This window comes from Emydura macquarii, unplaced genomic scaffold (genome assembly GCF_026122565.2).
Source record: "Emydura macquarii macquarii isolate MOO-44397 ecotype Brisbane River unplaced genomic scaffold, CSIRO-AGI_Emac_v2 contig_3128, whole genome shotgun sequence".
NCBI lineage: Eukaryota > Metazoa > Chordata > Testudines > Chelidae > Emydura > Emydura macquarii.
Window position 1 is genome coordinate 1,255,733 of NW_027133265.1, and position 27,756 is coordinate 1,283,488.

At 44.7% G+C, this 27,756-nt stretch overlaps 1 protein-coding gene across 4 annotated transcripts in view; it reads right to left on the minus strand.

The window, feature by feature from the left end:
- The window catches only part of DCUN1D4 (defective in cullin neddylation 1 domain containing 4), a 66,108-nt gene that overhangs the window by 15,144 nt on the left and 23,208 nt on the right, over window positions 1-27,756 (minus strand). For 3 of the 4 annotated variants that reach the window (XM_067531251.1, XM_067531250.1, XM_067531255.1), the window contains 2 exons: window positions 27,686-27,725; window positions 21,402-21,516 (listed from right to left, as the gene is read on the minus strand). In XM_067531251.1, coding sequence (XP_067387352.1) covers window positions 21,402-21,516; window positions 27,686-27,725 — 155 coding nt within the window. Of the gene's footprint in view, window positions 1-21,401; window positions 21,517-26,627; window positions 26,993-27,685; window positions 27,726-27,756 lie in introns of those variants that run through there. The other variant, XM_067531254.1, reaches the window with a different exon arrangement.

Sequence of the window (27,756 nt, forward strand, 5' to 3'; positions counted from 1 at the left end):
ATAAAAGGCCAGTGCCTGGCAAACACAGAGAGCACAACGTGCGTTCCCTGTTGGAGAAGTGTGGTTTAGGGTAAAAGGTGGAGAGATGGATAACCTGATTGAGATGGAATGTTGTGGCCTCCTTGCAGAGGAATTTGGAGTGGAGTCATAGGGAGATTTTGTCCCTGTGGAATACCGTGAAAGGCAGGTCTGCTATCACGGTTCGAGTTCACTGATTCACCAAGCAGAAGCGATGGCCACCAGGAAGATCACCCTCATCAACAGGTAGGTGAGTGGACACATGGCGTGGGGTTCGAATGGCAGTTTAGTGAAGGTTGAAAGTACAAGGTTGAGATTCCAAGACAGGGTGGGCTTCCTGACAGAAGGGAATAAGGAGGCTGCAGAGGAACCGAGTAGAGGCTGAAAACAGAGAAGCCATCAACTGGCAGAAGAAAGGTACTGATCGTCGCCAAGTGTACCCATATGGAGGAGTGGACAAGGCCTCAGAGATGAAGGTGGAGTAGACAGTCCAGGACACTCAGTATGGATATGTGTTGTAAGATGTGATGGTTGTTGGACGCCCATGCTGTGAAGCACCGCCACTTGGCTTGGTAGCAGGCCCTATTAATGAGGCATTGGCTATGCGTGAGTATGTCTCATACCGGCATGAAGCATGCGATATCTACCCTTGAGCCCCATCCAAATACTAGGCCATGAGGTGGAGGGGATACAGGTTGGGATGTTGGATTCAGCCTGCCGCTGGGTGAGGAGGTTCAAGAGGAGAGGAAGGCAGTTTGGGGGGCGGATTGAAAGGTGAAGGAGGTCCGTGAACCAATATTAGCGGGGCCAGAAGGGGGCGACAAGTATGAGGATTGCTTGATCCCTCCTCACTTTGCAGAGTACTTGGAAAAGTAGCGGGATGGATGGAAAGGCATATCAAAGACCCGGTGTCCAGGGGATGAGGACGGCATCCCTTTGAGAGCTGCACCTTAGAGGTCCCCTAGAGCAGAAGAGGGGAAGTTTATGGTTGATGGTTGTGGTGAACAGGTCCCATCGGGGAGTGCCCCACTATTCAAAGATGGAACGAAGAGTTGGGTCGTAGAGTTCCCACTCGTGGGTGTGATGCAAGGATCAGCTCAGTTTGTCCATCAGGATGTTGTCCGTGTCTGGTAAGTGGGTTGCCTGCAGTGTGACATTATGACGTAGACACCAGTTCCATAATAGGATTGCTTCTTGGCAAAGAGATGGAGACCTGTCCCCACCCTGCTTGTTTATACAAACTAGTGCAGTCATGTTGTCCGAGAGGAGTTGTACGTGCATGGACAAGAGGAAGGAGTGCTTGAAAGGGTGCAGGACTGCTTGCAGTTCCAGGATGTTGATATGCATCCGTGCTTCTCTAGGTGATTCTAGGCCCTGGGCTGTGTGACCCTGTATATGGGTGCCCCAGCCTGTGAGTGAGGTATCTGTAGTAAGCATCGTGTCGGGTAGAGGAAGATGGTGCCCACCAGAACCTTCAATGGATCACACCACCATGACAGGGATGTTACCACTCATGGTGGGAGAACGACTTGTTTGTTACGGTGGTCCTCTTGTGGGTTGTACACCTGTATACCTGTGAAAGCAGGCCTCAGTACTCTCAACACGGCACAGTGACATAATATATGAGTACAGATAGACTTGCAGATTGCTGGCTGGATCAATGCCAGCATTGATGGGACAGAGCATAGACGAGGCTTTTAGCAGGAGCCCATAGGCGTCTCGGTGGTGCTGATCAGACCTCCAAGGGGAAGGTTTTCTGGTCTGCAGTAGGGAGACTGAATGCCCCATGACAGTGAGGCGTAGACCTTCTCTGGGTGAAGCACCAATGTATAAAGTGTTTTCAGTACCAGAGTCTGAAGTAGTGCCAAAAAACGTCTTGATGATGGTCCTACCCAAGCCTCATCTTCTGAGGCCATGAACAATACTAAAGGGAGCACTGGTGGTGTCAGTGAAGTACAGAGAGAATCTGCTGTATTACAATCTGCCCTTTCTCTCTCCATCCCTCAACACTGTGGGGAGCTTGGAGGACTTTTCTCCAGAGGCTTTGCTGTCTCTCTCTTCCTACGGGAGGACATGGAACTCCTTCTTGAGCTTCTGCCTTAGTGCTCAGTACCAGTTTTAGTGCTGATGTTGATGCTGGTGCCAGAGTTGATGTCAGTACTGGGTCTTTTCTCAGCACCATCTTCTCCACAGTAACCTTAAGTGTCACCTTTCTGCTCAATGGGACATTAGATGATGTTGGCTTGTCCAATAACAGAATTTTGGAGCTTGTTTCCTCTGAGTCTGCTGAGACCTCCAGGGATTGCTTCAGAAGGTGGAGTTTCAGCTTTGCATCTTGTTACTTTCAAGTCCACATGAGGAAAAAGCATTCCAAGCATTATCTTGGACTGCTTCCCCCACGCACAAGAGACACCTAATACTGTGCCCATCTTTCATGGGTATTTGTCTATCACAGGATAGACAGGGCTTGAAATCTGAAGGTTTTGAATCTATCATTTGAAAATCCCTGGACAGATGACTGGTGATCAGTTCACAATGCTCAAAACAGGAGATCAGAAATGGTTCTGAAGATATTAAACACATTTAGCCTGAGCTAAAAACTAGTGGCATGGACACTTGCCAGGCTCTATCTCACTACCATTTGCAGCAAGAAGGAACTGAGGGAGGGTCACAACCATGGAACCCTTTCTGCCCTCATATAAAAGCATGAGGTGGCGCAGGGTGCATGTGTAATCCTCACGGGCACAATTAGTAAAAAAAAAAATCCACTCGCACACGAGTAGCATGTGCACTTGCAGTACAATCCATACAGATACATATCTGAAGAAATTAAAGGTTAATACACTGTAGTGCTACAACAATATTGCTTCTGCAAAGTCATGCTAAGGGAAGTTTGCTACCATCACTTTCAGCCATTAGAAAGAATGAAAGCATTAAAGGCACATATTCCTCAACCAGAGATCTGAATCTTTCAAAATGCAGTTATAAATAACCTGCCACCTATTAGCCTTCAGTTTCTCACTACTTCTATGAAGTCTGTTTTAAAGACTCCAGGAAAACAATGGATCTATGTAGAAACTAATAAGCTGAACACCAGCTAATGGCATTACTTATCTTTCACTTTTATGAAATTACAAGCATCAGAATTTAGCAAAACAGCAATATCTAGGAGGGTAATTACCAACTGAAAAGACTGAAGCACACAGTCCTCCCAAATGAGCGTATAACTAGACTCTGAATCAAGAGAACACGTGAACTGAACTCCAAATTTGTAATATGTCTACTTAAGAATTGATATGTCCTGGAGACAAGCAGTCAAGAGACTTACTCCTCTTGTAGAAGGAGCTTTAGGTATTTTAGTACTAGGACTGCAACCTGCTCATAAAACAGGGCTGGATAGAAAACTTAATCCGTTACTAATTTTTAACAGAAATGGCCTGTATGTCATACTTTTTCCAAGAAGCCCATAAATAGCTTGGATGATTTACAAAATAGTTTGTTTCTGGCTATTTCACATCTAACCTTTCACATTCAAATCTTTTTCAGCAAGTCACTAAGTACAGAGAAGAAAACAAGGAAAGACATGATCATCTTGTTGTTAAAGCACTAGACTAGGACTCGAGATCTGGGTTCAATTTCTAACTCTGCCACAGACTTCCTATGACATCATCAGCAATTCTCTTAGTTCCCTCATCTGTAAAGAAAGGGAAATACTATTTCCTTACCTCAGAGGAACACTGCAAGGATAAAAATCAATGTATACAAGGTACTCAGGTAATATGATGATAGGGAACAAATACCAAGACACCAGCTTCATTTAAATGAAGCTACTATATAACTGACACCACTTTTGGTTAAAGTTTAATTTGGGGGAAGGGGAGAAGCCATGGAAGATAAATTCTCATCCATCTAACTGATATAATTGCGAGTAGAAAGGAAGTTTTCAAAAAGAAATAATATTCCTCAAATGATGCTGGTTATTATTGCACAAAGGACCCTTTTTGAAGTCCACCACCAAACTGCTTTGATGACATACAATATTAACACCTGATAACAAATAGAAACTATATATGAAAACGGTTAGTGTAGATTTTATTTAAAGTAGACATAGATGTTTTACTGTTTACATGACAAAAATCTCCCTCGAGTAATTTCCATGAGAAAGTACACTTCTCTACAACACAGCTATACTATAAACCACCTTAGTTTGAGAGTGTAAATGTTTATTTCAAAGACGTGGATCCATTATATTCATATACAAACATACTAATCTGCAGATATTCAAACCCTCTCTCCCCCCATTTTTTTTAGTTCTAGTACAGGAGTCTTACACCAAGAACATTATATCTGCCACCTTGCTTATTGATAGTCAAGTTTCCCCAGAATTATAAAGATTGATTGGTGAAGTTTACTAAAAAACAGGGTTACTTACCAGTAACTGTTGTTCTTCGAGATGTGTTGCTCATATCCATTCCAGTATAGGTGTGTGCGCGCCCCGTGCACAGATCCCCGGAACTTTTTTCCCTTAGCTAGCCCTGTAGGGTCAGCTCCGGCGCCCCCTGGAGTACCGCGCTCATGCCGCGGTATATAGGGCGCTGCTGACCCTGCAGCCCCTCAGTCCCTTCTTTCTGCCGACTCCGACAGTGGGGACAGAGGGTGGGTTTGGAATGGATATGAGCAACACATCTCGAAGAACAACAGTTATTGGTTAATAACCCTGTTTTCTATCTTCGAGTGATTGCTCATATCCATTCCAGCATAGGTGATTAAATAGCCATACCTTGGAGGTGGGTAGGAGTCAGCGCCGAGCTACTCTCGCCAGTACTGCTCTGCCGAATCCTGCATCCTCTCTCGCCTGCTCTACGATGGCGTAGTGGGACGTGAAGGTGTGGACCGACGACCAAGTCGAGGCTCTGCAGATGTCCTGCAGGGGCACTCCTCCCAGGAAGGCCGCCGATGAGGCCTGGGCTCTGGTTGAGTGCGCTGTCACAGCTCCTGGAAGCGGCACCTTCGCCTGCTCATAGCAGGTCTTGATGCAGGCGGTGATCCAGGTGGAGATGCGCTGGGTGGAGACAGGTGAACCCTCCATCTGGTCTGCTACCGCCACGAACAGTTGCGTCCACTCAATGTAGAAGGCCAGGGCTCGTCTGACATCCTGCAGGTGCCATCTCCTCTCCTCCTCCGAACCGTGTGGTTTTGGAAAAAACACGGGGAGGAAGATACTCTGGTTATAGTGGAACTGAGACACCACCTTAGGTAAAAAGGCTGGGTGGGGCCTCAGTTGGACTTTATCTTTATAGAAGACCGTGTAGGGGGGCTCTGATGTTAAAGCTCTAAGTTCAGAGACCCTCCTAGCTGATGTAATGGCCACCAGGAAGGCTACCTTCCAAGACAGGATGAGCAGCGGGCATGTAGCCATAGGCTCGAAGGGGGGTCCTGTTAACATGGTGAGGACCAAGTTTAAATCCCAGGGAGGTACCGGGTCACGGACCTGGGGATACAGCCTCTCCACCCCTTTGAGGAACCTGACTGACATGGGGTGGGAGAATAGTGAATGCCCTTCCATCGGCCTGTGGAAGGCGGAGATAGCTGCCAGGTGCACTTTCAGGGACGCCAGTGCCAGGCCCTGGAGCTTTAGGTGGAGTAGATACTCCAATATCACCTGTATGGGCGAGGTGGATGGTGGGACACCCCGGGATTCCGCCCAACAAGTGAAATGCTTCCACTTGGCCCGGTACACGACCTGTGTGGAAGGTTTCCTGCTGCCCAGCAGGATATGTTGGACCTGCGCCGAGCAGGCTCTCTCTCCCGCCGTCAGCCACAGAGTCTCCATGCCGTCAGGTGGAGGGAGTCCAAGTCCGGGTGCAGCAGGCGACCCTGGTCTTGTGAGAGCAGGTCGAAGCGCCTCGGAAGTGGGAGCGGCGTGTTGATAGACAGGTCGAGCAGCATACTGTACCAATGCTGTCGTGGCCACGCTGGCGCAATCAGTATCATATCCGCTCTGTCCCTCTTGATTTTCAAGAGGACCTTGGGTAGGAGCGGGATAGGGGGAAACGCATACAGGAGGGGTCCCTTCCAGTCTAGAGGGAACGCGTCAGAAAGGGAGCCCGGCTCGCGACCTCGGAGCGAGCAGAACCTCGGGCACTTCCTGTTCCAGGACGACGCGAACAAGTCCAGTTGGGGAACCCTCCACTTCCGGAAGATGAAAGCCACTACCTCCGGGTGCAGTAACCAGTCGTGTCGGGGTAAGAACGACCTGCTGAGGCGATCTGCCTCGTCGTTCCTGACCCCCGGGAGGTGAGAGGCAGAAATGTGAAAACCATGCCTTGCGGCAAAATCCCAAAGTCGAATGGCTTCTTGGCAAAGGGCTGATGAGCGTGCTCCCCCTTGTCTGTTGACATAAAACATGGCCGCCGTGTTGTCCGTGAGGACTTGAACTGTCCTGCCTCTCAGGAAGTTGATGAACACCTTGCAGGCCAAGTGGACTGCTCTGAGCTCCCTGACATTTATGTGGAGGGCTTTCTCGTGTATTGACCATAGCCCTTGGGTGCTCAGGTTTCTGCTGATGTGCGCTCCCCACCTGTTGTCCGAGGCGTCCATTATTAACGTCACTGAGGGATCCAGGTCCCTGAACGGAACACCCCTCAGCACCTCCCTTGGGTCCTTCCACCATTCTAGGGAGGACAATACCTGGGCGGGAACCGTTACCACTTTGTTTAGTCTGTGTCTGGCCGGTACATACACTGAGGCCAGCCACCCCTGGAGAGGTCTTAACTTGAGGCGAGCCAGCCTCACCACATAAGTACATGCCGCCATATGTCCCAACAGCTGAAGGCAATGCCTGGCTGTCATCGTGGGGGACCTGTAGAGATCGTTGATTATGGCGGTCAGTCTCGAACCGGGTCTGAGGAAGGAAGGCTCTGGCCTCTCGTGCATCTAATATGGCCCCTATAAACTCTATGCGCTGCACCGGGGTGAGAATAGACTTCTGCTCGTTGATGAGCAACTCCAGTCTGGTGCATGTGGCGCAGGTAAGGCTAGGCTGTCCTTGACATGGGCCCTGGACTTGCCCCGGATCAGCCAATCATCCAGGTAGGGGAAGATCTGGACCCCTTTGCAGCCGCTACCACTGCCATGCATTTCGTGAACACTCTCGGTGCGGATGAGAGGCCAAATGGCAGGGCAGAAAATTGGTAGTGGAATCCAGCTACCATGAACCTTAAAAATTTTCTGTGGTCTTGAAGGATGGTTATATGGAAGTACACATCCTTCAAGTCGAGGGCGGCATACCAGTTCCCTGGATCTAGGGTGGGAATAATGGAAGCTAGGAAAACCATATGGAACCTGTTTCGCCTGAAACTTGTTTAGGCGGCGTAGGTCCAGGATAGGTCTTAGGCCTCCCTTGGCCTTGGGGATTAGAAAATACCGTGAATAGAATCCCCTTCCCTGTTCCTGTGTAGGGACCTCCTCTATTGCACCCAGCATGAGGAGGGAATTGATCTCTTATATGAGGAGTTGCTCGTGAGATGGGTCCCTGAAGAGGGACTGGGTTGGGGGAAAATGGGGGGGGGAAGCCATAAGTTGCAGTGCATAGCCCCTGCGAACTATGCCGAGGACCCATTGGTCGGTGGTAATAGCTTCCCACTCAGCTATGTATGGCCGGAGTCTGTATAGAAAGGGTTTGGGCTGATCCAGGGGGGGAGAATAAATGCCGCCCTCGTGTACCCCGTCAAAACTTCTTATGGGGTACACCACCCTTGTTAGGGCCTTGCTGTGACCCCTGATGGGGTCCCTGTCAGTCGCGGCGGTTAGGCGCCCGGTACCTCTCCCTACCCCTCCCGGGCTGAGTAGGTCTAGGGGGCAGCCTCAGCGGAGGTTGCTGCTGCCTCTGTGCCTGGGGCCGGTTCTGGCGCCTCGAGGCCTGAGGTGTGTAAAGGCCAAGGGATCTCAGGGTGGCCCAAGAGTCCTTCAAAGCATGAAGCTTTTCGTTGGTCCTCTCTGAAAAGAGGCTGGAATAGTCAAAAGGAAGGTCCTGAATGGATTGCTGGACCTCCTGGGACAACCCTGAGGCTTGGAGCCAGGAGCAGCAGCGCATGGCGACGGCCGAAGCGATCGCCCTGCTGGCTGTATCCGCTGCATCACTGGCGGACTGCAGAGCCGCCCTAGCTACCGCCACTCCCTCCTGTAATACCGTGGCGAAGTCTGTGGTCTGGTCGGGGGGCAGCCCCGCGGAGAACCTCTGTAATGAGGACCATAAGTTTAAATCGTACTTTCCCATGAGGGACTGGTGATTGGCTACCCTCAGTTGTAGGGCCGCAGTGGAATACATCTTGCGCCCAAAAAGGTCCAGCTTTTTGCTGTCCTTGTCTTTAGGGGTGTTCCCCTGACCACCCTGACGGTCCCGCTGGTTCACTGCATCTACTATAAGCGAACCTGGGGTGGGATGAGTGTATAAGAATTCAAACCCCTCCTTTGGAACATAGTACTTCCTTTCAGCTCCTTTCGAGGTGGGAGCTACTGAGGATGGAGTTTGCCAGAGGGTCTTTGCAATTTTCATTACCCTCTCATGGACAGGCAGTGCCAGACGTGATGGGCCTACTGTGTCTGAGACACCAAATAGGGGATCCTCCTCCTCAGACATCTCCTTAATCTCCAGACCAAGATTGTTCGCCACCCTCCTCAGAAGGTCCTGGTGGCCTTTAAAATCAAAGAGGGGGGCTCTAGTGTCTCTGGCCACCGCCTCGTCTGGAGAAGAGGAGGAGGATTGTGGAATGGGTCCTGTGGAAGGCCCTTCATCTGGGTCAGACCCCTCCTCAGAGGGGTGACCCTCCTGTGGGTCTGCTGTGGGGGCCATTGGCAGGGCCACCAAGATATGTACAGAGCTGGTCCCTGGCCCCTGGCCCCATCTGGGTACCCCACGGCCTCCAATATGGCCATTGCCAGGGGCCCTGGGGCCACGCAGGTGCTGGTGCAGGAGCCTGCTGGCTTAGCTCCATCCTTCCCCTTTTTGAGCTCGAGCCACTCCGCCTCTGCTTGTGAGCTCTGGAAGGGGAGCGGCTCCTAGATGAGGAGGATCTTCGGTGCCGACGTCTGCGGTGTCTGTGAGGGGAAGGGCTGCTGGAAGAGCTGTAGCTATCACGGCCCCTCCCCCTGGATGACTTGCGAAGATATTTTCCTGATCGTGATCGGGAACGGTGCCGACGGCGACATCGTGACATCGATCTGGAACGCGACGTCGATGCCGTGGCGCTCGGTGCCGAGACTGTCGGTGCCGTGGCGCTCGGTGCCGAGACTGTCGGTGCCGTAACAGTTAGTGTCAACGGCGGTGGAAGCGGTGCCGGCGGTGCCAAGGCTCTTGGTGCCGTCATGGGTCCCGGTGCTGTGGAAGGCAGACTGGTCTGCGTCGGAGTGGGGGAACGATGAGTGGCCGGGCTCCGCACCGGAGTGCCAAAGCTCATGCTCAGGTCCACACTCGAGGCGGAACTGTATCTCCTTCGCCTCGAGCATTTTTCCCTGGACCGCCCTCGGTGCCGCGGTGCAGGGGAGCTCGACGACTGTGAGTCGGAGCTGGGAGGGGAGCCCACACTCTCAACCCTCCCTGGCCGTCTGGGGGGAGACCTCGACTCCTGTCTCCTCCACCCACCGGGGTAACCCAACGCAGGTTTGCCCCGAGACACCGGTCCTGGAACCCTCAGCCGAGGGGGGGATGGAGGCGTAGTCAGACCCATAAGGGCGCGAGCCGCAGCGAAAGCCTCCGGTGTCGACGGTGTGCAGAGGCGCTCCCCCACCCCCAGGAGTCGGGGGAGGCTCTCTGCGAGGACATGCCGGTGCCAGTGTCCTCTCCACAGTACGTGGCTGGGGCATCTCCTGTCGGACCCCCTGCTTTCCCGGTAGCAGGGGGGAGTCCATGTGAGCGGCCACACGCTGCTTCTTCTTTGTCGGTGCCGGAGCACTCGGTGCCGATGCGCTCGGTGCCGATGATGTCGGTGCCGGCGGAGCGCTCCGCACCGAGGAAACACTCAGTGCCGCCGGGGAGCGCGACGGTTCGGAGTCCGGCCGAAGCGCGGACTCCATGAGGATCGCCTTTAAGCAGGCGTCCCTCTCCTTCTGGGTCCTTGGCTTAAAGGACCTACAGATTTTGCATTTTTCCTTCCTATGTAGCTCCCCCAGACATCGAAGGCAACGATCATGGGGGTCGCTAACAGGGAAGGCTTTAGTGCATTGAGTGCAGGCTTTAAAGCCTGTGGAGCCAGGCATGGCTCCACTCTAGCCCCTAAGGGCACTAACTACTCTCAACTAACTACTAACTATTCTATTCAAAACAACAAACTCTAACAATAAGGGCTAACTGTAAGGGATGCTACTTGCGTTTGAATGCAAGAGGCAGACGTTCCGTTGACCATCACTGGTGGAAAGAAGGAACTGAGGGGCTGCAGGGTCAGCAGCACCCTATATACTGCAGCATGAGCGCAGTACTCCAGGGGGCGCCGGAGCTGACCCTACAGGGCTAGCTAAGGGAAAAAAGTTCCCGGGATTTGTGCACGGGGCGCGCACACACCTATACTGGAATGGATATGAGCAATCACTCGAAGATAGAATGTGAGTTAAGAAAAATGTATCTGTGCTTACCTGAAAATTTTCTTTCAAGCAATAAGGACTACCTATCCGTTACAGTGGGTACTTCAGCCTACTGATAGCATGAGACAGAACCAGACCAGTCAGTCAGTCAGGTCACTGGCTACTAAGGAATGCATCGCCCACTGAAATTCCTCCAGCTGAAAACTTCCATAGGCTGGAAAATTTCATTCTATTTTTTAAATTACAAGACTGTTAACTATTACTTTCAACAAAAAGCACAGTTTGTCCTATAGCAGATAATTGTGGGATAATAATGGGGATAATTTCATCTAATGAAACGAACCTATGGATATCAGTTTCCATTTCTGTTCTGGATGATCTGTATGTCTCCAAAGTGTGATGGAAATTTTCAGGCAAACAGATACATTTTCCTATTCTTCATTGTGCTAAGGTCCACAGATCTTGTTATAATGGAATTTTCACAGCAACATATGTCCCAGATGAGACACAGTATCATCTTTCAAATATGGACATCCAAAATTAGGTAAACTATATATCCTCTGTTTCTTCCTCGGCACTGAGCCGTGGAGAAGACTTTTGTCAAAAAATAGCACTGGCTAAGACTGAATGACCAATAGAATTCAGTGAATGTAGTTACTGATGCCCACACCTAGCAAGTCTCATTACAAGAGACTTGACTTCTCTGCCGAGATTGTTTATGCTCCTACAGATTGGATTTTGGTGCTTGAGAGAAGGAAGAATATTTCTTGAATTTACTTTGGGAATAAATGCTATGATAGTTGTGAGGAATACTTGTCTTAATTCAAAGTACAGTACTGGGTCTCATCCAAGAAAACTACCAACCTAAACACATCAGTTTGGAGATAGTGGTATAGTTAGCAGTTATCAGGAAATTTGCTTACTGGATATGAAATATGACAACAGCTGCCATTGGGGTAGTGCCAAAATGAGGTTCAAGCATTTTGTTTCATAACCTTGTGGGGCTGGAATCAGGGTAGCTGTTCTAAAGAAGCACTTAACATCAGGATTTGTACAAACTGTTTCTTGAACATTCTGAGAACATCATAGTACAGCAACTTCACTTGGGCTCTTTTGCTCAGTCACGCAATAAAGCCCTCCTAGAGAAATTCAAGGCTATGTTTCAATTGTTTATTGTGGCAGTTAAACCACGGATCTCATTTTAGCCAACAGGATAAGTTCTGTGTGTTTTCTTCTTACTAGTTTCTACAAGGATGATAATCTTTTCATCCTATTATTCATTTTGAACCTGTCTGGTCCTGGGTGTTTTGGGTTTTTTTTTTTTTTTTGGCGCAATAGTAGAAATCTATGAGGCAGAGACATTGAAAGGTCCAATACTAGGTTAATCAGGCCTGAGAACTATAGCTTAATTCAGCCAGAAAGACCACCAGTATCAGTGCAATTCCCTCCTTCCTGGTCCTGGGAGGCAGTGGAAAAGGTAAGAAGGCATATAGCAGAGGCCTTGCCCAGTTTTGTGACAGATCATCCAACATCTCTCATCCTGGGCCCTGACACATGTAGAGGCAATAAGATGAGCCTGCCTAGTTCACTAGTTGATCTCTTTAAAAAAAAAAACAGACACCATAATTCACTACATTCACCAGCTGAGAGCGAAGAAAATATAATTTCTGTTGGCAAATTGTCTAGAGTGAAATAAGAAGGGAACTGGTATTACTGGACAGGGCTCGTATGAACTGAGGTTTACTGAAGCACATCTGTGCATGTGATGAGCAATCCCAAAATTCTTAGTGAAATCTTAGCTTTTTCTGTGACGTCACTTGTTTTTCCTTATGCCCATCTTCATATGCTGTTAACATTCTTCTGAGATCCTTATGCTCAATAGGATTCATCCCCAGCCCAGGCCTATGACTGACCTCTCCAGCACCATAAGTCTGTTTATTGTGAATCAAAGCTATTCCAGAAACTGTATCAGTGTGTGTGTTTGTTTCAGCTCTCTCTCAATACAGAGCCCTGATCAATAAATCTTTCCAGAAAGAGGGAGAAGTGAGTTCCCTCTTTTTTTTTCAAGCCAATATTAATATTAGCATAATCCTGGAAGAGACATGGGGAGCAAATGTCAGAATAAATGGCAATAATCAAAGTTTAAAAAACCCTATAATCTATATGCAAATCAGGATAATTGTATAATGGTAAATTGAGAATCATAGGGCATGAAGGGACCTCGAGAGGTCATCTAGTCCAGTCCCCTGCACTCATGGCAGAACTAAGTAATATCTAGACCAGAAGAGGAGGTTACTCACTTTGTACAGTAACTGTGGCTCTTTGAGATGTCTCTCTCTATGGGTGCTCCACTGTAGGTATATCCACATCCCTGCAACTCAGATTGAAAATTTTAGGAAGCAATATCTGTTCGGCCAACACATACCCTCTTCCTCTCTCGTGTCTTGCTTTGAGACTATCTAGCGCTATGTGGGCAAACCATCCCCAGTTTCTTCTCTACTGCAGGGCTCCTCATTAAGAACTCTGAAGTAGCAGGGCGGGTCATGGAGCACCCACAGGGGCACAAAACTCGAAGAACCACAGTTACTGCACAAGGTGAATAAACCCTTCTTCTTTGAGTAGTGTCCCTATAGGTGCTCCACTGTAGGTGACTCTACAGAAGTACCCCTGATGGAGGGATGGGGCTACGGAGTCAAGTCTAGTACTGATGATAATACAATGGAGCGAAACATGGCATTGGATGCTCACTCACGTTGATTGCATAATGTTCCACATAAGTATGACCAAATGCTCAAGTTGCTGCTCTGCATATTTCTGTGATGGGAACGTTTTTGATTAAAACTACAGAAGTGAAAACAGAACTCATGGTATGAGTTCAAACTCCAGATGGAGATTGAAAATTGCAGGTATGATAGCAGTAGGTAATGCAGTTTGATATCCATCTAGAGAGTCTTTGTTTTGAGACTGAGGATCCTTTAGACCTCTCTGCAATTGGAAGGAATAATTTAGGAGATTTTCTGAAGTTTTTTGTTCTGTCCAAATAGAATGCCAAAGGTCTCCTGACATCAAGTGTATGTAATATTGCTTCTCTGTTGTCATGGTGTGGCTGTGGGAAGAAGGTTGGGAGGTGATAAGCTGGTTAATATAGATGTCAGAGGATACTTTTGGGAGGAAGTTTGGATGTGGGCTCACTGTGAATTTATCCCCCCCAAAAATTGTGAAGTTTGGTGTGCCATTAGGGCCTCTATTTCTCCAATTCTTCAAGCCAAGGTGATGGCTGCTGTTTTCACAGATAGATGCATAAGTGAGCATGTCGTCATGGGCTGTCAGGCACTTGAGGACCAGGTCCCATGTTGGAGTAAGATGTCTGATTTGTGGGAAGAGATTACCAATACCCTTGAGGAATCTTGTCATTGTAGGATAAGTGAATACAGAGTAGCCATATATCTTATGATGAAAGATGCGAGATGCACCTTTACTGAACATGGGGATAATCCTGACTTTTTTTAGATCTAGGATGTAGTCTAATACTAGCAGGAAGGGAGAGGATGTGTTGGTAATGTGTTTTGAGTCACAAACATCTTTTCCATTTCTGCATATATGTGTGAAGAGTTGTTAATTTTTCCACTGTGGAACAGCACCTCTTTCACATTCTCTGAACAGGACATCTCTATGCTTTCAAACCATCGAGGAGCCATGCCTTGAGTTGGAGAACCTGTAAGTTGGGATGGTGGATGTGTCTGGCATTCTGAGAGAGGATGTGAGGAAGGGGCTAAAGAGTGATTGGCGGGCACATCGCTAACTGAGTAAAAGTATGGGAACCATGTATTGTCTTGGCCATGTGGGAACTATGAGAATAACTTTTGCTCTCTTTTCTTATCTCAAGCAGTACCTTTGATATCAGAGGAATTGGAGGAAATGCGTAAAGGAGACCTGTGGTCCAGTGAAAGAGGAAGGCATCTCCTAGAGCATGGTGTCCCAGACCAGGTCTGGTGCAGTACTGGGAGTATTTTTTGGTTTTGGTCATGGCAAATAAAGCTATTTTTGGGACTCCCCAATGCCAAAATATGTTGTGGAGAACAACAAGGTCCACTTCCCATTCATGTTCCTGTAAGGATGTTCAGTTGAGGGTTTCCACTGTGGTATTCTGCATACCCAGCAGGTAGGCTGCTGATATAATGATGCTGTGCCACTGCCTCTGCACAAAGGGATGGTGATTTCACTCCTCCCTGGCTATTTATGTTGTCTGTCCTGATTTTTATGTTTACCCTTGATCAAATGGTAGGAAATATGCACAAGCATTCCTGACTGCTCTGAGCTCCAATAGTCAGTAGACAGTGTTGAATCCAAGGGGGATCATTTGCCTGAACCATGTGATTGTCTAGGTGAGCTCCCCAGCTCAGTTAAGATGCATCTGTTGTCAGTATCAATGTTGGAGGTGGCTACATGAAGGGGACCCCTGCACAGACATTTTGTGAATCTTTCCACCATTTGAGAGCATCTTTGACTGTCAAGGGCATAGACAGGAGTTTGTTCAATCTGTCTCTGTTTGGTGTCTATAACCATTTTGAGCCATTCCTGAAGGCAGCACATATGGAGCTTTGTGTGACTTATCGCAAAGGTGCCTGCCGCCATGTGCCCGAGTAGTTGAAGGCAATTTCTGGCCAAGGTATGGGGGCTGATCTCAATGGTGTTGATTAAGATGGTTATGATGATGTATCTGTGTAGCAGGAGGAAAGCATCAGCCTTTGTCACATCAGAATAGCCTCCTATGAATTCTAGATGTTACACTGGAGTCAGTGTCAATTTTTGAGCATTCAGTTGAAGTCACAACTGCATGACTACATCTATAGTCTTTTGCGTGGCTATCAGGGTGTTGAAGGACTGTGCTTTGAGTACGCAGTTGTCTAGTTATGGACATATCATGATCCCTGATTTGTGAATATGGCCACTACCATAGATAGGACCTTCAAGAACACTCTGGGTGCAGATGACAGGCTGAAGGGAAGCACCTTGTATTAAAAATGGTCTTCACTTAAGGTGAATCTCAGGAACCTCCTGGGGGATGGTTAAATCTTGATACAAAAGTAAGCATCTTGTAGATTGAGGGCCAAGAATCAGTCTCCCTGGTCTAGAGATGGAATTATTGCTGCTAATGTAAGCATCTTGAATCTTTGTGCCTTTTCGTATTTGTTTAGTGACCTCAGATCCAGAATGGGTCTCCATCCTCCATTCTTTTTCAGTATAAAAAAATATTTGGAATAGAATCCCTTCCCTCTGTGTTGATTGGGAACTGGTTCTATAGCACAAAGGTTTAGTAGATTTATTTCCTGACATAACAGGTTCTCATAAGAAGGGTCCCCGAAGAGGGACAGGAAGGGAAAATGGGTAGGCAGGAGGGAAGTAAAGTGGACTGAATAACCATTGGAAATGATCTCCAGTATCCACTAATCTGAGGTTATCTTTCCCCCCTTTTATCCTGAAAGAACAAGACGGTATCCAAAAGGGATGTAACTAGTTCAAGTTTTGCAGCAATTGATGGTGGGAGTGGTAGCTTGGGGCCTTGACCAATGTCTCAAAATTGATGTTTCCACATTGAGGACTGCACAGTTGAAGTTTGGAGGGCTGTCGGCTTTTGTTTTTGCATCTGTTATCTTTTCTGCTGGGGTTCACAGTGTCTCTGGAGTGGAGGGAACTGGGCTGCTCAGGATCTTTGTGATGTCTGCGATTTGCAGTACTTCATTTTCTGTGCAGGCACATAGATCTCCAAGGAATATAATGTGGCTTGATTCCTTCAGTGCGTGGCGTGAAGAATCTGCCTTCTCCACAAAAAGTTTGGATCCTTCAAATTAAAGGTCCTCCACAATCGTTTGGACTTCTCTTGGAAGATTGGAAAGGTGAAGTCACAAAGCTCTCCTCATTACTACCACTACTGATATGAAGCAGGCAGCTATGTCCACATCATCTAATGCGGTCTGTAGTTCTGTTCTTGCCAGAAGCTGGCCTTTGGCAAGAAATGCTTGGAACTGTTCTATTTGATCATTTGGGAGATGGTCAATAAAGACATTAAGTTTCCCATAATTGATGTAATTATACTGCACCATCAGGGCCTAATAATGAGCAGGGTTGCTGATGAGTATGATTTTCTCCCAAGTTAAGTCCAGTCTTTTCCAATCCTTGTTGTAGAGTGTTAATTTAGCGCGGTGCTGTCTGCCATATTCATTTACAGCATCTACCAAAAAGGAATTTAGTGATGAATGGGAAAAAAGAAAGTCCACATCTTTACGGAGGACGCATTTTTTGTCTGCCCTTTTACATGTTGGCATTATCGGAGCCAGTGTTTGTCAAATGATTTTGGCTGGGTCTAGTAGGGCCTCGTTGACTGAGAGTGCAATATGCACTGAAGAGGACATATGCAGGACATCCAGCAGCTTGTGTTGCGACTTCTTCACTTTTTCAAGGGGGATCTGAAGTGAGTTTGCCACTCTCTTGGTAAAGTCCTGAAATTGTTTACATAAAACCATAAGAACAGCCATACTGGGTCAGACCAATGGTCCATCCAGCCCAGTATCCTGTCTTCCGACAGTGGCCAATGGCAGATGTTTCAGAGGGAATGAACAGAACAGGTAATCATCAAGTGATCCACCCCATCAGCCATTCCCAGCCTCTGGCAAACAGCAATTACTGCCTATCCTAGCTAATAGTCATTGATGGACCAATCTTCCATGAACTTATCTAGTTCTTTTTTTTAACTCTATTATAGTCTTGGCCTTCACAACATCCTCTGCCAAGGAGTTCCACAGATTGATGGTGCATTGTGTGAAGAAATAGTTCCTTCTGTTCATTTTAAAACTGCTACCTATTAATTTCATTTGGTGATCCCTAGCTTTTGTGTTATGAGGAGTAAATAATATTTTCTCATTTACTTTCTTCACACCAGTCATGATTCTATAGACCTCTATCATGTCCCCCCCTTAGTCGTCTCTTTTTCAAGCTGAAAAATCCCAGTCTTATTAATCTCTCCTCATATGGAAGCTATTCCATATCCCTAATCATTTTAGTTGCCCTTTTCTGCATCTTTTCCAATTCTAATGTATCCTTTTTTATATGGGGTGACCAGATCTGCATGCAGTATTCAAGATGTGGGCATACTGTGGATTTATAAAGAGGCAATACAATATGTTCTGCCTTATTATCTATCCCTTTCCTAATGATTCCCAATAGTCTGCTAGCTTTTTTTTGACTGCCGTTTGAAGTTGTCTTCCATAGATTGTGGAGCGGGCATTACAGTTTCATCTGGAGAGGATGATGAAATGTTTGTTGCTGGAGTAATTTCTTGCCTCCTGATCCTTAAAGGTCTCATCTTGAGGATCAGGGGATCAAGAAAGGGAAGCTGAGAGAGATTGTCTGCCTCTATCTCTATGGGAGATACTCGAGGTCCTAAAGAACTGGTGTCTATAGGCTGCCAAGGTTGCCCAATACAGCCACTAAGGTGGTGCGAAGGGCATGGCTGGTGGTGCCCAAAGGTGTCCATATTAAGTGGGTGGGCTTTGTCTGTCCTGTCAGTATTGTGGTTCTGTATGTGTTTCTAAGTGATGTGTCACTTGATGATGCTCTGAGGAGCTTTGCATTGAGACTGAAAATAAGTTATCACCACCCTCTTCTTTGCTCGATAGAAGTGGAGCAGATTAAAAAGGCCGATGGTATCTCGGTACCATAGGGAAGTCCAGAGACCAAAATGTGGTTGGTACCGTGACACCAGCACTGAGTAGTGGGGATTTCAGCGATTCGGAGAAACTAAATTCCTGCAATATGATGGTGGTAATTGGTCTGTCTCAATTGGTTCGTTGGTGTTGAGGTAAACAGTGGTATTTATAGTCTTCTTTAGTCCGATGATCGTAAAAGAAATGGGAAAGGGAATAGTATTAATCTAAATAACGGAAACTCTACTAACTACTCCATAAACTAAAGTAAGATTTAGCACTGAATCGTCTCTCAGACTCTGCTAGTGCTCTGTCTCAGGCGAAGGGCAGTTGAGAAGGAACTGAGGGTGGTTCATCCGTATAGCACTAGACAGCCTCAAGGCAACACAAAAGTCAGAGAGAGCACATGTGTGGGTTGAACACAATGCTACCTAAAATCTCCAATCTGATGTGCAGGGATGCACCTACACTGGAGTACCCAGAGGGACACTACTCAAAGAATAATGTGAAGATAAGCATCCTTTAAAAACGTATTCAGATGTTTCAGATTAATTCCTGCTCTTTGTCCTTGATTCTTTGAGGTTAGAAATAGGATCATGAATGGGTTATTTTGCTCTGATATTAAGAAAATGAAGTATGGTTTCATTCATATCCTGGCACTTCCTTGGGGTGCTTGAAAATGTGACAGGGACAAAACTGTGCCTGTGGTTGTTATACAAGTCCATACAGTTCCACTCTGGATAATGTCCAATGACCTCATTTTAACCAAAGCTGCAGGTAAGCCCTTGCTCCCACACTGAAAGTGCCTGGAACCATTCTAACTCAACACAGGGCTGCTTGGGAGTGATGCAGATTGCTGAGACAACTAAGGAAAGCTACTGACCACACTCATAGCATCCTGGATTTGTTCCAGCTATCACTTGCAAAGTGACATTCTCCCTTGTTGCACTTTCAAGAACTACTTCAGCTTCCATGTGATCTGTACTCCTTTCTACAGGATCAGGCAAAAGCTATTTTTCCAGTGATTCTGAATAGCTTCAAGCCCTCTATGAAGTTGCTCACTGTAGGACTAAGAGAGTGAGGAACTGATTTCTTTGAGCATCTGATCTCAGTAAGCAAGGTTCCATTATATGTGTATGAAACAGATTTATCTCCCACTATCATTTTCGGGGGAAGCATTTATGCTATAGGATTTTTAGGCTAAGAGGGACTATCTTTATAATATTTGTTCACCACCATTAGCACTGCTTGTGAAACATTTGGATGGGGTCAAATGAGATCTCATAATTTTAAATTATTTTTTTGTTGTTGTTGAGCTGATGCCACCTGAGAGTTATGCTGAGGGTTGAAATAACGTTATCCTGTAACTCTGATTCAGGCAGCTGATCTTCCTCCCCTACGCAGGAAGAAATCCCCCCTTTTTGTGTGCATACACATGGGCACCTAGATAATCAGCATGTCTGTAATCTGGTCTTTTCCTGCATGAATTTGTCATGCTACACTCCATGAAGGTGAGCAGGGGAACCAGGCATTGAGGATTATACACCATACTGCCCTCTGAAGACAAGCAAAGGACCAGCACTGACAATTTATTTAATATCCCCTTAAGACTTTGTCCCTATGAACAAGCTTCAGACACCACAAATACCTCAGAAAGCAAACACAGCCAAGGGGAATCTCTCCCCAAAAGACAAATGTAGTCCTGGGTCGCAGCTGGGAATTATCAACAAATTAGTGAGTCACGTTTTTTAGTGAGAAGTATGAAATAAAAGGTGAAATTTTCCTCAGAAAAGCTCTGAAGAAGAGAGGTCTGCCTGAGCCATTGGCAGATAAAACTGGAAGGAACTTCAAGGAGTGGAGCATTCCCCTGCTGCCAGTGAATGATGGCTCTGGTTCTGCCCCAAAGTTAAAAGCAGACTGAAATACATCTGCAGAGTTTAACAGGATGAAAAGACTTTATTTGTTATACATCTAAATGTTGAGAGACCCAATGAAGACCCTTAAAATTACACTTCCAGAATATTTTTTAAACTTCTTTACTTGTGTAACACACACTACCTTAGATTATTAAAACAGAAAAATGTTAGAAATCTAATTAGCTTTTCACCATTTGTTTACTATTTGCACTAAAGTCAGTTTCCCTTGTTTACAGAGAGCAATGCTGTCTGTATCTCATTTACTGTCTCAACATTTCAGTAGAGGAAAAGTTCAATATAAACATTTCTATTAGGTTCCGTAAAAAAAAAAAAAAAAAGTGGTTTCTGGTTTGACTTCCTTATTCGATTTGCCATTTGTGTGTGTACTTCTGCAACATTCTTATGAATATGCTGTAATTTTTCTTATGCGTCCTGTTTTACTGTTTAATTTTATTTCTGAAAATCAGTAAAAAAAATGCTTAAAAAAGAAATGTATATTACTTTTTGTTCCTGTTAGTACTGCAGAGTCAACAAAGCAAAGAAAAGGGGAGCTGGATTCTATTCCTGTCATCAGCATCAACATGTTTAATAAGTTCCAAGTCTGTAACAGTTGTCCAACCCCATTAAACCCAATGAAGTTGCTTAGACATAATTAGGGGCCTAATTTGGCTTGAAGAACCTTTATTAATAGTGAACAAAAGGGAAAGAAATAAATCTGAATAAGGTATTATGATACGATTTCAGGCTGGCAATTAGAAAAAAATCTTTTTACATTTGAGGACATTTATTAGGGGTACATTTGCTTTTTTGAGCCATTTATTATACAATATAGCAATATAGCGCAAGCCCCATTGTCTAGGTCCTGGGCACACACGCCCTTAAAAGCTCTTAGTTTAAAAAAAGCAAGACAAAGGAAGTATTATGCCTATTTTTTTAGTTGGGAAACTGGAGCACAAAAATTAAGCTACCTTTCCCAAGGTCACACAAGACGTCTCTGGCAAAACCAGGAATTGAACCAAGGTCTTGAATCCCAATCTAGGGTCATAACCACAAAGCCATCCTTCCTCATTGAGGCACAGAATCTCACATTCAGTGCCATTTTTACCATTTCACAAGTGGATGATCACACCAGCTATTCATCAATAATGTTATTTCATCATTTTTAGTTCACATTAAGATGACATACCCATCATGTCTACTTTTCTTAGCAGATAAATCATCTCCTGTGGCAGGTCTCCTCTTTTTCCTTGGAGGCATCACTTTGCTAAAGCAGTCTGATGAACTGCAAGATCGGAGACTTCCTATAGAGGGAATTAAAAATAAGCACAAGGAAGAAAAATAGTTGCAGGACAGTGAATCCATGTGAATTTTTCCTCAAAAAATTAGAGACCAGTGAATTGACTTGAATAAAAGAACTGAGATTTTAAAGTTAAACAAACTTCCCCCTTCTCCTTTCAAAATAAAGTGCCACCCATTTTTATGTGCCACTCTACTTCCTGGTTTCTGTGAAGATCTAAAGCACTGAAAAGTATTACAGGAATGAAGAGTAGTCTTGAGCTAGTTTCAATCTCTCTATTATAAATAAGGGCCCCAAATCTCCTGAGAAAGTTTGTGTTAGAACTTCAGAGAAGCATCTTATCTTTTGCGTATTTATTCAAACCAGAGGTTTGCCCATCACTTCTCAAAATAAAGGAATGGCCCGGTGATTAGAGCACAATACATCTCAAAGACCCCCTTGTTTGATTTCTTAACCCAAGTTCTTGTTCTCTGGCCCAAGAAGAACAGGAAGTGCTTTACAGGGAGGGGTATACTCAGCACCTACTGGGAGGGAGCTCCCTTGTCATTTTGCTTTGACTATCTTAGGAGCCACAATGACTGATCCCAGAGAGAGAGTTTTGTCCAACACTCCTTAACTAGAAATAACCACAGCACAGAACCCTGAAGAAGTTGTGCATAAGAGAAGAGACAGGATAAAGAACAGCTCGAAGAGTCATCACAGCTCTGAGTAGCATGCACAGAACTCAACAAGGAAACGGAGAGAAGGCTAAGAGTAAGAAAAGGCAGAGAAGCCAAGCTAAGGTAACTGCAAGGAACAGCAGAACAGGGTAGTGTTCATAGTTAATCTTTAGTTCACCTTCTGCGTAGCTCCTATGGCACCTAAGGTAATTCATAATAGTATACTAAAACCTCATATAATCCTCTAAATATGTTTCATTGCTCAAGACTTATACAAATCAGACCATAAAACTTTACATTTTTAGGCATCACAATGGCACAGGTTGAAGATAGGTGTCCAACTTCCATCAAAAGGCAATGGAGTTTGGTACTTAACTGCTTTTTGCGCCATTGAAAATCTCTCCCAAATGCTCTAAAAGCAATATAAATGAGGAAGTTCAGATGCACAACTGAGATAACTTCATAGGATCTGTTTGTATTATATTTTGTATATACATTCTTACACGATAGCTTCAATGTATATTTTTGTACTAAGTACAGAGTATGGTGTTCAAGCTAATTTTGGTATTAAATATACTGACTTGGTCTCAGCTGATCATGCTCTCCTATCTATTATCTGGTTTTGGTCTTGCCCTCCCGTTCACATTGTTTTAGTGGGGAGCAAGGCGGTTCTCTCAGTTTCAGGAATTCTCCCTAGCACTGACCTACCTGTGATGTTCAAGTCTTCTTCAAACCCCCAGCATTCATGTATCTGTTTTATTCAGGAAAGTACTGAGTGGTCAAGCCGATGCTAGAGAGGAGTGCAATGTGGGAAGAGGTAAAAACAAAATAGCTCATCTATGGAAATATACATAGCTAATGGGTTAGGAAAGAGCAAAAGAAGAAAACCACAGAAAAGACAAGGAAAATAAATAGAAGATACTATTGAAAGAAAAGGACAAGAGAAGGTGTGCTGTAAATATTAAATATGTTCTCCGGAAGGCTTCCAAAATAATAAATTCATGCACGCTAGTTTTTTTCTTAAAAGAGCTCTTAAATACTGTAAAAATTACTATGCCAGACTTAAGTATAAATTAAGGAACTAGTTAAACAATAAGAATTCCAAGCAGTACATTGCTGGTGTTGTGAGGCAAAAGATGAGAGCCCTAGTGACAGCTATTTGAGAAGAACAACAGACATCTAAATGGTGTCAAAAGCTCCAAAATATACTTCACTGTGCATAATATAGAATGGATTAAAGGAACTATGTCATCTTTTTAGTGATAAATCCATATGAATAGATCCGCTGAATTTCATTTACGCAATATTGTAATGCCTAAAAATAAGAAAGGTTGCAATTTTTCAGGCCTTTTAAAAAGTTTCTAGAGATTCTGCCAGCAAGTGAATAGACAGATAAAACACCTGCACAAACTGAAAGTCTTAAGATGACAACAGGACTGAGCAGTTGTTTAGAGAAGGACAAGAGGACCAGATTTATGGACTGTCCCCCCCCTCCAACTAGATCATTACACAACAACTTAGTAAATGGAATATGGGTTCTAGGGTACCCCTAAATTTTAATGTGACTGCCCAAGATACACGTTAATGCTAAATACAGCCTATGGCCACTCCTTCCACTCGAAGTGTAACTTAAAGACAAAGCTGATCAACTGTAGTTTGATTTCCAGGACACTCAGGCAATAATTACTATATATAAAAATAAAGATATAAATACGAATATAGGCACTGGGGTTTTATATAAAATATATACGTTTACATGAAACAGAGGGATGGGCCTTGAGTTCCTAGTAAGTTACCAAAGCAACGGTCGGGACTGCAAAATCAATAAGCTACTTCTCAGAATGTATGTGCTTGGGGAAAGAGAAGTGAAATAAGACTGGTCCTACAATGGAGGGAGGGGACAATACTATGTATTCTTATAATTCACAGGTTTCAAGGCCTGAATGGACCATTATGGTCATGTTGTCAGACCTCCTGAATAAAACAGAACAAAGAATTTAACTCAGGAATTCCTGCATCATGCCCATAACTTCTGGTTATGCAACAGCAAATATTTTAGAAAGACAGCCAATCTGTATTTAAACATCTCATGTGATGGAAAAAATCTATCATATCCCAGATAAATTGTTCCAATAGCATATTACCCTCACTTAAAATTTTGCACCTTATTCCTAGTTTGAATTTGTCTACGTTCAAGAACAATAGGGACCACAGAAGTTATAAAGTGACTATTTAGACAGAAAGACAGATAAACAGAGAAATATATATTAGATGTAGTTCATCTTAATTGTTAGTAGAATTTCAGATTTTACAGAGACTTTTTCAACTAAGATAGTTTCACAGTTAATACTCATTATGCTGAAAAAGACAAGTCCAGGACCTCATTAATACCCTTACTATGAAAACCACCACAAACTCATTTGAAACTGATAAGTAAAAAGCTCATGCTATCTTTGCAATCAACATCACCTTCCAACTGTATATATCATGAAAGCTAAAATGCTTCTATCAGGCCATACTCTCCTACTTAGGGTTTGCAGTTTGAAGTCAATGGGACTTGTTTTCCCTAATCACTCAGGTGCTTCTGAAAATTCCATTCTTCGGAGCATAACTTTAGGCTCCTACTTTTGAAAAATTTGACCTGTGTGTATAAACGAGTTCATAATAACTTTATAATATACTGAACCTCTAAATAATTTTTCACTATTAACACTGAAGTAATTTAGTTTTGCAGCAACAATGATGTTACGCCACTAAGTTCTTAATAAAAATCCAATTTTAACCCCAGATGCTGCAGTTATACACATGCTTAACTTAGCATAACGTAGTCTCATTGAAGTCAAGGGACTAGTCATGCGAGTAGAGTTACAGACCTGCGTATGGCCCTGATCCTGCAAACACTTAATTTTCAATGGTTGAAAAAAATGTCAAGTGATTTTGAATCACTCCATCTTATAGAAAGGGTTCACTTACTAACAAAGCTGCCCAGTAGACTTGTCTCAAAAGAAACAAAAAGTTGAGTGGCCTGTAAGGGCTTTGTTTGTTCTAAAGAGTCGAAAGATACTTAGGTTATTAAGCATATTGTAGAGAAAAATATTCTCCCCAGGATAGGCATGCCAAGGTGGGAAAAATTTTGATGGGTGAAACTCATTAAGGTCACCTCAAATGCCACCTTGCAGTGGAGTGTCAGAGGAGTTCACAGCACCAATTATAGCCTTGTGCAATTTAGGATAAGTCAAGTCATTATGCCCTGAAACTCTCTCAACCAAGCACTGTAGTCACTGCCACCAGAAAAGTCACTTTCCATCTAAGAAACTTACAGTCCCAGGAACAGAGCAGTTCAAAAGGACCTTTCATTAGATTTGTAGAAACCTCTTAAAAAAGGATGTTTCTGAAGTGCCAAACCCCCGAAGAAACAGACAACACTGGTATATCTTTAACTAGCTCCTGAAAAGCCAAAATAGTTCCTTGCACGTGCACTTTGTCTCCAGAGAACAAATACTCTCTCAATTGCCTTCAAGACTGGGAAAGATATGCAAGGGATCGATCAAGCCTTTTTCCCTCAGCATACCCAGAACAGGATGCAAAAGCATAGCAGATCTATTGGATAGAAACTCCTCAGCCATCTACTGCTCAGAAATAACCCTTGTAGGCTTCTAGTCTGATTTTAACTCAAAATCAGCTGTCTTGGACAGTCTCCGTGAGAAATGGTAAAGGTAGGATTTCTTCATTGTTGTGTTCCTCATAAAGGAAGTGTATTTGGAAGCAAAAGACTCCTCTGTCTAATAGGAGTTCATATAACAGAGCATACCACCTTAATTCTCAGCCTGCCCCAGCTCAATGGCTAGATCTATGTAGGCGACAAGGAAACCTGGAGTATCCTAAATGTTTCATAAGGCACTGACACTGGCAGGACTAATCCTGGCTGCATACAAATCCCCACCACAAGAGCAGCAGCATTGAGGCTTGAGTTTACTGTACTGACTCTTGGGATACAAGCGCTAGACTGAGAAGAAGAGTTTCAAATGTATGTAGAGCTCCTACCCTGGATGAGGCAGAGCAAGAGACTTATCTCAAAACAGGTACTGTGGACTTCACGGCAGCCATACAAAGGACTGGAGTGACTAGGCCAAATTACAGAGCATATTCCAATACCCAAATCAACTTAACCATCTCTACTTCAAGCATATAGATACAGGAAGAGAAAATCCTGAGGTCTCAACGTGGAGATGGAGTCATGGGTTTTGACATATGCACACTGGGAAGTTTCTGATCCTTCGACATCATCTAACTCAGCCTCTCATACAGAGGCTTCATTCATCTCATAAGCCACACTCAGTATCAGCAATTTCAAATGCCAAGGTCCTGAGTGGGTTCAGGAGCCAACATCTGGTGAAGCCCTTCTCTAGTGATGGTAGAAGGCACTTCAGTGGTGAAACAATCTCACTAGGTTTACCAAGGGAGGATGGAAGACATGTAGGCTCCAAATCTTGGCACTCAACAGTCCTGGCCACGTCAGCCCTGAGCTTCATGAGTTTGTCTTTTTAATTGCTCTGTGTTGACCATATGCTGGACTTACAAGAATCTTCCTGGGGTGTCTCGAGGACTTACAGGCACTCCCCACTTTTCTTCAGTGCTCAAGGTGACACCTGCAAACAGAACTAACACTTCTGAGGCAGATAACATGACAAACATGTTCAGTCTTAAGGCACTGTTCTACTACATGATCAAGGTGTGAAGCCACTAACTTATCTTTCCCCAGATACAATACCTAAATTAAAGAGAAAGGTACTGTACATCAAAGACAGCACTAGCTTAATAGAAACAAGCACTAAGACAAGCACCACACTGTAAAACATCAAGCCATGTAAGAAAACTTTGGTGCCAGTTAACAGAGAACAACATCACAACACTGCCAAACATTCAAAATAAAGGGCTCAAAGCACTTTCTGGACCCAGTTAGAATGCAGGGTTATAACCAACAAATGGCACTCAACAAGTATAACTGGAATATGGAGAAGAACTGGAGTAACACAGAGAGAGGTTCACCTCCTTGACCTTAAGCAAGATTCCTACCTCAATCCCAGTCAAGAAAAAGCTGACTGGAGTATCTGAAGTGCAGCAAGGGGTGCCACACAATGGCCAGCAAGGGCCTGGCTTGTGCTCTGTTCCCTCTACTGCTCACAAGACTCCAAACACCTTAAGAGCAAGGAGGATGCTGCCTGTCTTGTGCTAAGAAGCTACATCCCAGAAGTGAGAGTCATATACAGATAGAGTCTTTAGCGAATTTGTGTTAGGAAGTAGCAATAAAATGGCAGATGTCCTTGAGACCTACCAGAACCATTCACAGTTGGAGAAATTAGAAGCACAAATGTTTTTCAAAACACTGCTTTAGAAAACAAATTTGTTTTTGTTATTTTCTAGTATAATACCTTAAATGGATATCTAACTAATCATTTTAGATAGCATGCTTAAATTTCTACAGTATATTGCTACTAAATAGTTATCAAATACCTGTCTGGTGATCGTCTTGACCAACGTCTTCTGTCAGATTCTGTAAGTAAGACATTTTCATCAATGCAGTT